At 40.2% G+C, this 14,359-nt stretch overlaps 1 protein-coding gene across 1 annotated transcript in view; it reads left to right on the top strand.

Moving 5' to 3' along the window:
* bicc1b (BicC family RNA binding protein 1b) overlaps window positions 1–10,587 on the top strand; it is a 66,915-nt gene extending 56,328 nt beyond the window's left edge. The window contains exons 11-21 of the mRNA XM_060863981.1: window positions 960–1,121; window positions 1,989–2,161; window positions 2,273–2,405; window positions 2,979–3,132; window positions 4,243–4,399; window positions 4,646–4,685; window positions 5,328–5,482; window positions 5,801–5,954; window positions 6,080–6,240; window positions 6,477–6,576; window positions 7,733–10,587. Of these exons, the coding sequence (XP_060719964.1) occupies window positions 960–1,121; window positions 1,989–2,161; window positions 2,273–2,405; window positions 2,979–3,132; window positions 4,243–4,399; window positions 4,646–4,685; window positions 5,328–5,482; window positions 5,801–5,954; window positions 6,080–6,240; window positions 6,477–6,576; window positions 7,733–7,863 (1,520 nt within the window). The 3' untranslated portion in view covers window positions 7,864–10,587. The remainder of the gene's footprint in view (window positions 1–959; window positions 1,122–1,988; window positions 2,162–2,272; window positions 2,406–2,978; window positions 3,133–4,242; window positions 4,400–4,645; window positions 4,686–5,327; window positions 5,483–5,800; window positions 5,955–6,079; window positions 6,241–6,476; window positions 6,577–7,732) is intronic.
* Window positions 10,588–14,359: the final 3,772 nt, after the last annotated feature.

Consider the following 14,359-nt stretch of genomic DNA (forward strand, 5'->3'; position numbering starts at 1 on the left):
CAAACACTGTTAAATTACTCATTGCAGCCGATTTATATTTAGTGCCAACCATAAAGTAAATAAAAGGTAAAGCTCACAAAGCCGTATATGATAAAAACGATGACTAAACAGCGACAGAGGTTCTCAAGCGTAAATCTACAAGCAATAAATCTACTACTAATGGAGCTCGTCGATTGCGGCATGTCAGCTTGCGTAGCCACAGACATTGTCTTCCTCATTTTATATGATGGTATTTTATTTTGCACTAATTCAGATTTGTCTTTTGTTAGTCATTTGAGTTCATTTAGGGGTTTGTGGATTCACATGACTGACTCATGATGAGTAATTTTCACAACCCAAAGAAGTCTTTGTTATTCTTTTTTTGTATGTTTTGTTTTATTTTGCAAAAGTACCCAGATTTTCATGAACACCACATTTCCCATGTAAATGCTAATTTACCAATAAATAAATCCTAAGTTGTTCTTTATTTTCTTCTTTCGTATCACTTTCTATGAAATGAAAACCCAGTCTACTTCGTTTTAGACAGTGCATGTAAACAATAGATGAATAAGAAATAATAAGAAATAGAATATTTGTTCAGAATGTGCAAAGATAGTAATGTACAGAATGTTTAGTTGTGTTAGGTGTGCTAACAGTAACATTACAAACTGGTAATAAAGGGGTGAGTGACAGAGAGCTTTTGTGGATCTGTACTATGGACATGTCAGTGTGTTTAGGAGTCTGATGGCTTAAGGACAGAAGCTCCTCCTGAATCTCTCAGTTTTATCCATCAGACTATAGAAGCACTTGTCTGACTACAGCAGGTTGTAGAGACAGTAACTGGGATGAGTCGAGTCCTCTGGAACTGTATCGCCTGCTGCAGATATCGTGATCCTCTCTGTGAGCAGCTTCAGCCCTGGGTTGTGCAGTTGGAGAAGGGACGGTATATCTCATGTTTCTGATTTCCACCTCTGTTTCAGGTCTGCTCAGTCCTACAGCTGCATCCCTAAGTGCTCCGTCCACCCCGAACTCTCTCCTTAATGCCCTCAACAGCTCCATCAGCCCCCTGCATGTTTCTTCCTCTGGAACACCGAGTCCTACACTTTGGTCTAACTCACTGGCCAGTCCAACCAGCACACCAGGTGTGAGAAACACACACGCACACATTTTCAAAATTCACACAGAAAAGCTCAGTGTAAAATGGCATATGGACTTCATGTTAAATATCTCCAAAGCAAATATTTCTGTTATTATTTTGTAATTATTTTATGTTCTAATTTATATTGTAAGAAGATAATTAACACACAATATGGCCAAAGGTAGCTTTACAGCCTCCCTTTACTGAACTAAGACACCCAAACCTGTTCCAGCATGACAATGCTTCTGAGCAGAAAGCCAGCTCCATAAAGACGTCTATTAAGGTTGAAGTGGAAGATCTCAATTGTCCTACACAGAACCATTACTTTAACTCAACCCCACTGAACACCTTCGGGATCAAACAAGAACAGACTGAACCTCAGATCTTCCTCTGATGTCAAAGCCTGATCTCACTAATGTTCTTGTGGCTGAATGAACACAAATCCTCACAGCCACACTTCAAAATGTAGTGGAAAACCTTCCCATGTCAGGACTCTGCCCGGACTTTGGCCATGTGCCTTTTTGTTTATGTTCGGTGTTCACGTGTCTGCCCCACCCTTGTCTTTTCCTCCCCGCCTCTGCACACCTGTCCCTCATGTCTGTTAATTATTTGTACTATTTAATTGAGCCGCGTTGCCTTGTGCAGCGCGGAATCCTGTTGTCTTCGTCTGGTTTTGTCTTTGTCCTGTTTAGTGTTCTTTTAGTTAATAAATCCTGTTTTTGTTAAGCTGTCCTGCATTTGGGTCCGTTTTTACCCCCGCGTACGTGACATCCCAGAAGAGTGGTTACTGTAACAGGACTCTTCAGAAAGCAATTTTTAGGTGTCCACAAACTGGTGACCATGTACTGAGTTTTTGTACCAAAACCTCCAGGTTTTTCATCACCCATGATGATCCATCCAGCCACTCAGGCCACACTGACCAACATCCTGCTTCAGCGTTACACGAAGAATACACCGTCTCCTCCACCCGGTCTTGCCCCAATAGACCCACAGGTCAACGGAGTCACAGACTGCAGCAAGGCCGTGTCCTCCCTCAACGGCAAGGTGACACAACCTTGACTATTTCACGGTGTGCTAGCTAGCAGTTAGGATAGAAAATATGAACACAGAAAACTGTCCTATGTCATATGTATCTGTGTCTGTTTTGTGCTTTAGCACTCCGGCTCTATGTACAGCAGAATGTCCACTTCATCACAAGTTCTGAATGCGGCACATGGAGATCCTGTCCAGGACGCCAACACACACTGTCCATCTGAACCACTGTCCAGCAAATCCAGTCAGGATCAAGGTACTCTCAGTCCGGAGTAAATATACTGGCTTGCAAATGTTTGCATTATGTTTGACTATTTCATTTTTTTAATAGTAGTAAAAAGTCCCAAAAGAAATTATACCTCTGTTTGCAGTAAAGTGTAGCTGTGAAGTAGTTTCAAAGTAGTTTTTCTTCTAATTCTAATGTTTTCTAGGGAAAATTGTGGTGAACTGCTTGATTGACACCAACCCCCTGACCTTCAGATTGAAATTGGATTGTATTGACTTTGGCCAGTTCATTTATGTATTAATGTGTGTTTGGTTCCAATTGGTTAAGCCATGCTTTCCTGAAGGCCAAGCATTTCCGTATTCCTGCTTTGTAACCATTACGATGTGTTTGGGTTGGCTAAACCTCCAAAAGCCAGTATAAGGGTATGGTTTCTGTCCTTAAGTCAGACTAGGAGTCGATTAAACTAGAGTTTCCTGTCTCTGGTGAACAGTGAAGCTGTAATAAGGGCAGTCGACTCCAGATTCATTTATGCCAAGAGTAGTCATGCTATACAGTTGTTAACCATAGATGCCTGTCATTTTGCTCGTGTGTGTGTTTGTTCAGGATGTGATACTTTCGTGGAGGTGGGCATGCCGAGGAGCCCCTCACACTCAGGCAACAGCAGTGAACTAAAGCAGATGCTGGCTTCCTGTAAAACAGCCTCAGGCAAGAGGCAGGCTGTGGAGTTACTTCAGGGCACAAAGAACTCTCATTTACAGTATGTTCTCTATCTTTCTTTCTCTCTCTCTCTCTTTCTCTCTCTCTCTCTCTCTCTCTCTCTCTCTCTCTCTCTCAGACACACACACACAGTCACAACATACTTATGCATCACACACATACCCAATTTGCTTACCCTTCCCATCTATTTATCGGACTGGTTCAAGCTGTTGATGTTCAAACACAATTGTGACAGTGACACAGTTCTGAGTCTCTGGGAGAAATCACTTTTCTAGCTCATAGCATGATTTGGGCAAGTTTGCTTGTTCACCTCATGCTTTGTGGGTTTCCTCTGGGTACTCCAGTTTCCTCCCCTGTCCAAGACATGTGTTATAAAGAGGCTGATATCTCTAAATTCTGTGTGTGTCACTGTGCCCTGTGATGGGTTGGTACCCTGTCCAAATTCACTATGTCACCCGCCTAATGCCCACCAATTAGACCCCCGAAGTCCTCTGGGATAAAAATCAAGTTCTTTGACGTTGTGTAAGATTAGTGCTATAGGGAATTGATGAATAAATAGATATATTCAATTCTTTGCAATTGATTGTAACCTAAATGGCTTCCTGTTCACTATATTTGCTCTCTCCATATGGTATAAGAATGTTTCCATGTATAGTAGCGCTGCTAGCATGCCAGTTACTTCCTCTAACAACATTTGCACTCAAAATGATTTATTTCTTCCTGAATGTATTTGGAATGCATTTGGATTAATTTGAACCACTGTGCCTTATTTATTATCAGTGAAAGGAAATTAATTTGTGAATCGATTGTGGTGTTTTTTGTCAATCCACAAACTCCTCTCACTTTCCTGGGTATCTGATAGGAAACTCACAGCTTGTCAATCAAGGTGTGTTTAAACAAGGACTTGTTTTTCTACCTGTAACACACTGGACAATGTTTATTGGAAAACTATTCGGCTATTATACTGTGTGTCCCAGCAGATCTTCTACTAGTGCTGGAAGAAATTTATGCCTCGAGCTGTGTGACTTTTGTATCTGATGCAGTGACGCTGTGCTTCTGAAGGAGTAGATTGAAGGAGATTTTGAGAGCTTGTATACTAGAGAATAGAATTTTTACTTCTTTTCTAATTACTCTGTTTCTGCCTCTCCAGTTCAGACTGTTTGCTTTCCGACTCGGATTCCAGCGCTTCTGAGAGTCCTGTGGCAGATAAACGTGCTCCGGGCAGCGAGAGAGCAGCCGAACGAGCCGCCCAGCAGAACTCGGAGCGCATTCGTCTCCCGCCGCAGTCGACTTTCTCCAACATGCAGGTACTCCAACTTGTGCCTTGTAATGTCTCAGTGTTCAGGAAATGGACTCAGCATTACAAGGCAGTACTGTTCTGTAAACAAGAGTCTGTCCATTAGTGTACGGTAAATACTTAGAACGAGGCAGTGTTTAGCTTGTGCCTTTGTTTGTATGTAAAGCAAGCTGACAGGTGATATAGGAAAGCTGTATTCTTCCAACGTAGCCTAAACATACTCTGATTCTCTCTCCTTTTTTATTTTTTTCTCCAGGCCTTTGATTATGAGCAGAAGAAGTTGCTGGCAACCAAAGGTATGTGGTACACAAACCTGTTGGTATCCTGCCTATAAATTCAAAAGTCTTCTGTTCATCTCTGATTTCCTGTCTGTGGTTTTCTCCTTCTGTCCATAACCATGCCGGTAGTTAGGCTGGTGATGTGAAATTGCCTCTAGGTGTGTAGAGTCTGTAGATGTGTGTGGATGTGTGTGGTTACGGTGCCCCGAGATGGACAGGCGTACAATTCAGGGTGATAGGCTTCAGCTCCAATGCAACCCTGATCAGGATAAAGTGGTTACCGATGGCGAAGGGATAAATTAATGTTCATGTGCAGAATAACAAAATGAGGTAGTCTGATATGTTTAATCCACCATGCCAGTAGAACAGAACTGCTGATTTTCCAAGGGCAGAAGATCTGGCAGTGTTCAGCATGTCATTACAGCCTTGGTTCATTTTACAATAAACATCCTGTTGCAATAAACAAGATCCTAATAAGCACTTTCTCTGGTCCATGTGCTGGTCATGCATTAACTCACGCAGCCAAATTGTGAACTATTATCATGAATAGAGTGTGTCTTAGCCAAGGATCTTTTTTGATTGACTGATTTAGGACATGTAGAAGTAGAATGTACGTTCTAATTTATGGTAAGTAAGATTTGTGGTTTGATGCATTTTCAGCTATGCTAAAGAAGCCGGTAGTGACGGAGGTGCGAACGCCAACGAACACATGGAGCGGCCTGGGTTTCTCCAAGTCCATGCCTGCGGAGACCATTAAGGAGCTGCGCAGGGCCAACCATGTGTCCTACAAGCCAACCATGTCCACCACTTATGAGGTGAGAACAGCAGCTTCATATACTCCATCGTGTTCTAGGAATGGGTTCTCTGAGATTGCCTAGAGTCTAGTCGGAGGAATACAAACTATCTGATGTCTGAAGAAAGTGCTGAGAATGTTTGGGAACCTGTTTTAGACTGTACTGTATATTCAGTGATGAGGAAATGAAGAGAAGTTTGTTCAGAGTTTATACTTGATCCTGGAATTTCGAGTCAAAACAAATCTCTCAGATGTTCTCAGATCATTTTTACAAGCTCAGTGAACTAGGGAAGCTTGTGACGACAGTGAAACATAGTGATAAAGTTATGTGTCATGGCAGGGATCTCCGTTATCGTTGTCACGCTCCAACAGCAGAGAAGGATTGGGAAGCGGCAGTGACTCGGACAACTGGAGGGAGAGAAATGGGAGCGGGCTCCCGAAACACAATGACTTCCCAACACCTATCAGTCCCAAGAGGAAGCAGAACAAGTCAGGTAAGATGTTCAGAAATGCAGTAGAGATTAAATGGTGATTCATTTTTCTTCAAGACTGATGATGTACCTGGACAGTTAGTGATAAGAAAACACGGAATAGAGCAGTTCCATTCTCTATCTTTTAGTGGAACACTATTTGAGCAGCAGCAACTACATGGACTGCATCTCTTCAGTGACCGGTAGTAACGGCTGTAACCTCAGCACCTCTATGAAAGGCTCCGATCTGCCAGAGCTCTTCAGCAAGCTGGGCCTTGGAAAGTACACTGACGTCTTCCAGCAGCAGGAGGTACTGACCCAAATATATATATATAATAATATATTTATATATATTTATATAATATATATAAATATAGAAATATTAAATATCTTTTATAATAGATACATCTGTTAGAACCATTTAAGATGCTGAATTTTTTGAACCTCCGGCTTATGAGAACGAGAATCCGAACTCTAAATTATAATAGGAATTTCAAGATATTTCAGCTCCTACAGGGTCAAGAGCCACCATTTTTTGCCTCACAGATTGACCTGCAGACGTTCCTCACTCTAACTGATCAGGACCTGAAGGAGCTGGGCATCACCACATTTGGAGCACGCCGGAAAATGCTCCTGGCCATCTCAGGTATGTCTTTTCTCCTATTAACCTTGCCTAAAAATGTGTGTGTGTGTGTGTGTGTGTATGTGTATGTGTGTGTGTGTGTCTCAAAACCCAGACAACGTCCCAGTTTTAATAGTTGCTCATACTCACAGATAAATGAATGCGTGAATGTAGCTGTCAGTTACTAGAGCAAAAGACTTCATGTGATCAGACTAGAATGTGACCTGATTTTAGTTTGTTCCCACGTCAGGAAATCTTTGGTTTCAGTCATAATCGCAGAAAGAATTGCAATCCACTTTGAACAAAAAGTTGTGGCAAAACACCCACAATCAAATAACAATAACGCTTTTCTAAAATTCGCCACGGTTGTTTCCTTTGATGTCGAAGTTCCCCACAAGGGATTTAAATACAGAGTGTTGGTCTGACAATAGCTGTTTTTTCAGTGTTAATTCTTGTCTTGTTTGGGCAATGCTGACATGCTTGTGAATTCCAGCACTCGGAGGTACAGAGAGGACAAGGCCAATTTATGCTGAGGACAGGAAATGCCTGTGGGCCGGTGTTTATTTTTCTTGCTGAGGTCTTGAGCCAGTCAAAAATGCTGTATAGTCTGGGTTGATAGAATCATTTGCTGAGGGAAGAGCATCATCCCTCACTTATTGTGTTGTCTGTAAGAAAAAGTGTATAACAGTGTATAATGTAGAGAGAGAGAGAGAGAGAGAGAGAGAGAGAGAGTGAAAGAAAGAGAGAGAGAGACAGAGAGAGATAGAGAGACAGAAAGAGAGAGAGAGAGAGAGAGAGAGAGAGAGAGGGAAAGAGTGAAAGAAAGAGAGAGAAAGAATGAAAGAGAGAGAGAGAGAGAGAGTGAGACAGAGAGTGAGACAGAGAGTGAGACAGAGAGAGAGAGAGAGAGAGACAGAGAGAGAGAGAAAGAAAGAGAGAGAGGGAGAGAGAGAATACTATATTGATCCCTGAGGAGAACTGTTTTGTCTCAGCAGACAATTAAAGACATAAAACTTGACACACACCAAAATACTCCCAAAACAAATGTAGCTGTAGGTCAGTTAAGAAAGTGCACACAGTGTCGTGTGGAATAAGTTTCTGTTATGTCTTGCAGTGTTAAAATGGACATCTATAATGTATAAGGTACATTATTTAGTAATGTTTCTGCCATGTCTTACAGACCTGAACAAGAACCGAAGGAAACTCTTTGAGCCGCCAAACATCCGCTCCTCGTTCCTGGAGGGAGGTGCCAGCGGGCGTCTCCCTCGCCAGTACCATGCTGACATCGCCAGTGTGAGTGGGCGCTGGTGAGCCCTGGTTTCTTCTGCCCATGTGTTACTGATGCACAGACAGCCTTAACTGCACAAAGCCATGCCTGATGCCTTAATAAACAATACTGGACCAAACCCTAGGAATCAGTGCCAAAAAAAACCCCACAAAGAATGTCTTTGGAAAGGAGGTTGAGTTTGGAGGACTCGTGTAAATGTTGATTATTCTGTACAATATGGTACTCTATGGTACTCTATGCAGTATGGTACTCGTGTGGAATTGAAGGGAATGCTGAAGGGTTAAAAAAGCTCCCGCACTGTCATTGTATAAGGAGCTATCTGTGTACTTAGTTCATATTTTTTATTTATATCTTTGTGTTAGATTTGTGTCATACTAATTCTTTGCACTTTAAGAGTACTAAATACTTTGGGCCGATTCCTCTCTTGTCTGCCCTACAAGATGTGCATGGAGCGTATATAGCACTTATAAGGTTTCAATTAAGGTTTTATTTTTCAGCTTTTTAATTATGACGCATTGGAACTCTGATTGTTTACTTACCGGTTTCATTCACAAGATATAAGAGAAGTTCAAAGAGAGTTTTTTTTTTTCGATTCTATGCTTAACTTACACAAGAACAAACCTGACTGCAATCAGAGATCATCACCAACAAACCAACACAGAATTGTGCGAGAAAATTCTCTTATACGCAGTGAGACTCTGTTTAAGTGCTTATTATAATCAAACAGAGATATTGCCACAGCACTGACTTATCATGGAGAGGATTTTGGTTTGTTCTGGCTTATGATGTCATGTTATAGCAATAGCAATGCATTTAGCATAAATTTAGCAACCAAACAGAATAAATGACAAATGTAGTTTATTATTGGTTTAAAATACGTATTTATTTCAATTTTAAAAAAAATGTAACCAATTAAAATCACCTGAAAATAATGCAGACGGATATAAACAGGAATAAGAATAGGAAGCAGAAGGGATCGGTCAGACATACCGAGTTCTGTGGTTTAGCCAAAGGCATTTAAGACTTTTAACCCTTTTATCACTATTTTTGAGTTGCCTGAAAATTTCAGGATAAAGTTTTTTGAGTGGAAATCGAAATTCACTGAAGGACTTGCATCGACTCACGGTAGAGCTTACTTTCATTTCACATTGACTTTATCTGGGTGAAATTTGATCTGTGAATCCTCAGAAGGTCACCCAGGATTAATCACACAAGGCTCAGCACCAACACTCCCAAAATAATTTTCTGTTGAAAATATCCGACTCGTCCGGCTAAAACGTTAGACTTTTTTTTGTTTGTTTGTTTGATTTCTCTCTAACTTCTCAGATTTTTCATGTTGCCAGCTCTGCGTCCCTCACGCATCTCTACCAAAGCCTGAAACACACTCTCATACACTCAGTGTGAAAATGTGCTCGACTCCTGAGCATTACTAATGCGACACTTAGTTTGTGAGGTCCAGCTGTTTTAACTACCTCTTTTTCTGCCTTTCACCACTTTTGTTCTTTGACACTTTTTAAAGTAAGAAAAATAAGAGTGCAGTTAATGCAAACTGTAGGTTTCTTATGTGACATCGCAGCAGCAAGGGTACGAGACTCGTAGTCTGGTCACCGTATTGCATGTAAAGCTGTGAATGTTGCCAGTCATCCTTAATGTCGAATCCCATCAAAAGTGCCTTTTTTTTTTTAAAAGCTTTTCAAAAACATCTGTAGTATCTCATCAGAATTTTGACATGGATGTAGCTAAACCACTCATGGAATAATCTCGCTGAAGAGCATCGCTTAATCTTTACATGTATAGTATTATTGTATTTGCATTTAATTGTTCCATATGTTGTGCATGACCTTCCATGTGATTAGAAATACTGTTGAAATACATATTGTGCATATTGCAGTTTTATAGTCTTTTATACTTTTGCCTAAGAGTTTGTCGTGGTCTTTCCAGACAGCCACAGATGATCAAATAGTAGTTGGGTAATGTAGCGTTTTAGGGTTTTTGTACCAAATATGGTACGTACGAGCGGAAGAAAAAACTTCCTGTCAGTATTAACTGCAAAATGGAATCGACAGACTATGCAAAGAAATTGCTTTGCCATATAACGATATAAAATGTTTTCTACTTAAAGCACCGCAGTCTTGTTCCAATCAAGTTCGCAGGCTGCCTGATTTCATAATATTGCTGCCTTGATATACCTGATTAGTGCTTTTATATGCGTTAAATACTATTTTTTTAAGTGTGTGATTTGTGAGCGACCAAACTCGTAGAATTATCTTTCTTTCACTCTCTAACAAGAGAAAAAATAAGGGAACAGAAACAATTCCGTCGTGATAGTTTGACATGGCCTTGTGACCAGGGCCAGCACTTTTTTTTTTTTTTTTTTTGTCTTTTTTGAGTCACAACCAAATGAGCAAATGCTCTGTGATAATCGTGTACAGTGACGTACAGGTTAACAGTATCGGAGCGTTCGTATTGCTGATAAGTGAATAAATAAAAGCACTAATCTTTATTGCTCTGCCAAATCAATTCATTAGTTTTATAATCTCTTTCATACATGTCCTGTTAGTTTAGCTAAGATTGACTTGGCCAGTGCCTTGTAAATGACTTGTTTGTAATCTGTGATTTTTGACAGATAAACTCCTTGGTACTGTTCTGATATACAGTAAAGTTATATTAATGCCATGAATGTGTGGTACGTTTGAATGTCCTTTACATGCCTTGTTACAAAAGAATAAAATGTACGTAAACTTTCAGACATGGCATCTCTCTTTTTTTGTGTACTCTCATTTCTCTTTGAAATGTCACAACCTGTGCTGAGTCAAGACTAAACCGAGCCCTGAGATCCTGGTAGTTCCATTTAATAACAAATTCTTTTTTAAATACAATGAAGAAAAGTGCAATTTGCCAGATCCTCTGTGATCCATCTTTCTGGAATTCTCCAGTGAACCCATCCACCCCTGGTATGGCTATTCGCCGGCTCAGCTTCATTCATCCAGTTGCTGTTGCTGGGCCACTGAGACATTCTGAACTTACCCATGAGTTTTAATGAGCCGTGAACACGACCACACTCATGCTGATTCATTACAGTGACACCAATCTGCTCGTGACCTCAGCAGCACATACGGTCCTATAGATGGACCTGAGGAGAGAACATTCTTTTAACGTGTCACCGTCTGACCAAACTATAAACCAATACTGTGTAAAGGAGAGCTGGATTGTATTAGAATATTTAATCTGAAAAGAACTTTACATCTCATTTTTAATACTGTAAATGCCAAAGTCCAAAATAAGGACGCGTGAATCGCAGCCTGCGGTGGAGGCATGAAAAAAATGCAACAATTCCCTCCTTTTTTTAGACCTGTTTTATTTTCCTTTTTGTCTTTGCCCTTTAAATCTAGCCACATTGTTTGGATCATGAATCCACGAGCGAGAGGACAGAGGCACTGATTTCTCCACACCACATTTAAAACCATCATGAATTCAACAAATGCAGCAAATGGGAATCCAACCACCAGGGCCAATTAGGAAGTGCATACAGAAAATAATGTTTTTTTTCCTAGCGTATTGTGAGAGTTGTCATTTCCTTTCCTCCCAAATCTGGTTCATATTAAGGTATTAGTGTTACCAGAGGATTTCTAAATATTTCTCCAGTATGAATTCTGACCACATGCTGTTTTTCATTGGAGAGACAGAGAGAATAAATGCTGTTTGATCTTGGAAAAGGTTCTTCATGTATCCAAGCACACGGGGCCTGTTTTACAGATAAAGATAAACCCGGTAGTGTTGATGTGTTAATCATGTCTAATTGTGTCACATTAGACCGGACAAGAAGTGACAGGCCGGGCGTCCGAGTCTTTCCTCAGCTTGTCTGCTACTCTTTTATACGCCTGGCTTTTATAACGTTTTGCTGACAAACACACAGACTTTTCTCAGTGATGACTCAGTGATCTCCTCAGCATTCACGGCCAGACAAAACCTCGGGTTCCTCCTTCTTTTCCATTTCCGAGCTGTTCGTTTCAGAGCTGTTCTCAGACCTACGTGAGAGAAAAGCAAACATGAACATTTTAAATAATATGGCTGTAAATTTACATCGAAAACAACCGTTTATGAAAAGATTACATGTTTAAAAAAATTATAAAAAATAAGTAACAAATGAATAAATGAACAATTGACCCTCATGATTTTCCCCCCCACTTTCACTAGAGGGCGATAAAAGCATTAATGTGTCCTAAAGCTCCTGGCTTCATGTCTTCTTCAAATTATTTATAAGTACAATTTATTAATAGAAAGGCTCCTTGATAGTACAAAAATGACTGCAGGGGAGATGTACTGTTGCATTATTGATGATCTTCCCTAGAGTTCCTTCACAACACTAACCTTGAAAAGCTTTTCATCGACTTTCACTTGTTAAAAGAGACGTAACGTTAATAGGTTTTTAATAGCAAAAAAAATCCACCCTGAGCAGCTTGGATATTAATCTTGAGAATTAATAAATGCTCTTTAATGGCATCCAAGATTTTGTTTTAATTCTTTAATTAGTCGTGGCCTAATGGTTAGAGAGTCTGACTCCTAACCATAAGGTTGTGGGTTTGAGTCTCGGGCCGGCCACAACTGAGGTGCCATTGAGCAAGGCACCGAACCCCCCCCCAACTGCTCCCCGGGCACCACAGCATAAATGGCTGCCCACTGCTCCGGGTGTGTGTTCACGGTGTGTGTGTGTTCACTGCTGTGTGTGTGTGAACTTTGGATGGGTTAAACGCAGAGAACGAATTCTGAGTATGGGTCACCGTACTTACAGTAGCTGTATGTCACGTTACGTCACTTTAATTCGCATGCAAGAGATCAATGCAGCAGCACTCTGGTGTGTCTAAGTCTCTGCTTCAACAGCTCAGGGTCCAAAGATCTCAACATCTCCATCAGTGACATCATACTTGATGGAGATCGCTCATTAAATATCACAAAAATCTGTCTGCAAAAATGTGAGATCGTAGTTTTTTATTTTTTGTAACCTACAAATTATGACCAGAATTATTGAGCATATCACAAATATTTCAATATAAATATATTAAAACTATTGTCTTATTTTTATAATGTGGTACACATTAATCTATATGACCATGCAGGCTACATAAAGGTTAAACCTCTTTAACTGCATGTTCTCTAAAAGAATTTAAACTAAAAATAATTTGTGGGTAAATAAGAAGCGATGTTAAAGCGTATGGGCACATGGATTATACTGAACCCAGTCTAGAGCGGCTTCATTAGGGAGTTGTCATGCATCAGCATGAACTGCCTTCACAGCAAAAATCCCCTGAGTTCAATTAACACCTACAGTGTTAAAGGAACATGCAGTGTTGTGTGCTTCTGAACATGGCCAAGTAATGCTGTTTCTTTTTAAATTCTGGTCAGCTCTATAAGTGAACATCGCATCTCAAGGTTCTCGACTGTAGCCCAGGAGCACTGTGAACTGTTTGAGGGAAATATAATTAATAAAATAATTACAACATTGTTTTGGTAAAATATATGTGTTTTTTCAAGAAGTGAGATGTCCCACTAATACCCCCTGCCCCCTGCCCCCTACCCCACACATCCCACCCATACTTCCTATCTCTGAATGTTCATCTGAATCTGAACAGGTTTTTCCAAATCACCATGTATATGTTTCTTCTTCTTCCTCTTCCTCTTCTTCTTCTTATTATTATTATTACTATTATTATTTGTTTCATTTTTTTAAATACAATACCCTACTATAATACTATAAATACTGTGTAGAAATACTATACTAAGTATTATACTATACTATAATACTATAAACACTTAACCCCAGCTTTACCCCAGACCCTTAATCTCTCAGCTGTTTATCTGTTTGTTAGAAAGTGTCCTGAATTGTACGTTTTCTGATGAAGACTGATGAAGTACCATTCATAGCAGGAAGATGGATGTTAATCAGAGATGGATGTTAATAATTAAAGAGGTAGAACGATATAATAATGCCGTAGTTCATCCGCCTGCTTGCATCCTGCACAGTTTACCAGAGAGAGTCGTTTAGCCTTGTTCTTATATCTAAAATAGCCTAAAGTTTGCTTCCTTACTGAAAGCACTCTACTGTATATCCAAGTCTCGTTCATTATTTAAAAGATAACATTTTGAACCCAAAAATTTGGGGATTAGAAGATTTGAATTGTACATCATTTTATATCATACAGGTTTGGAAGAGTATTGACTCAGATGAGGATGAGGATGACTCCCGTTTCTTCCTTATCTGATCACAGGGAGTTTTTCTCTTTTCTTGCTTCTCTCACCTCTAGCTTGATTGTTAGAGATCTTGATTTAATCTATATCCAGATTTGCGTGAAGTTGCTTTGTGACAAATGTAAATCTATGTACATCTTCTGAATATTCTCCTATGCTGCACTGGTTTAACCGTGGGCTCATTATAATCAGAGTGCAGTCAGGGACTCCTGCAGGTCAAGATATGACAGCATCACTGAAAAGGAGCACCAGAAGGTAACACAGGCATGAGGT

This window comes from Tachysurus vachellii, chromosome 2 (genome assembly GCF_030014155.1).
Source record: "Tachysurus vachellii isolate PV-2020 chromosome 2, HZAU_Pvac_v1, whole genome shotgun sequence".
NCBI classification, from domain to species: domain Eukaryota; kingdom Metazoa; phylum Chordata; class Actinopteri; order Siluriformes; family Bagridae; genus Tachysurus; species Tachysurus vachellii.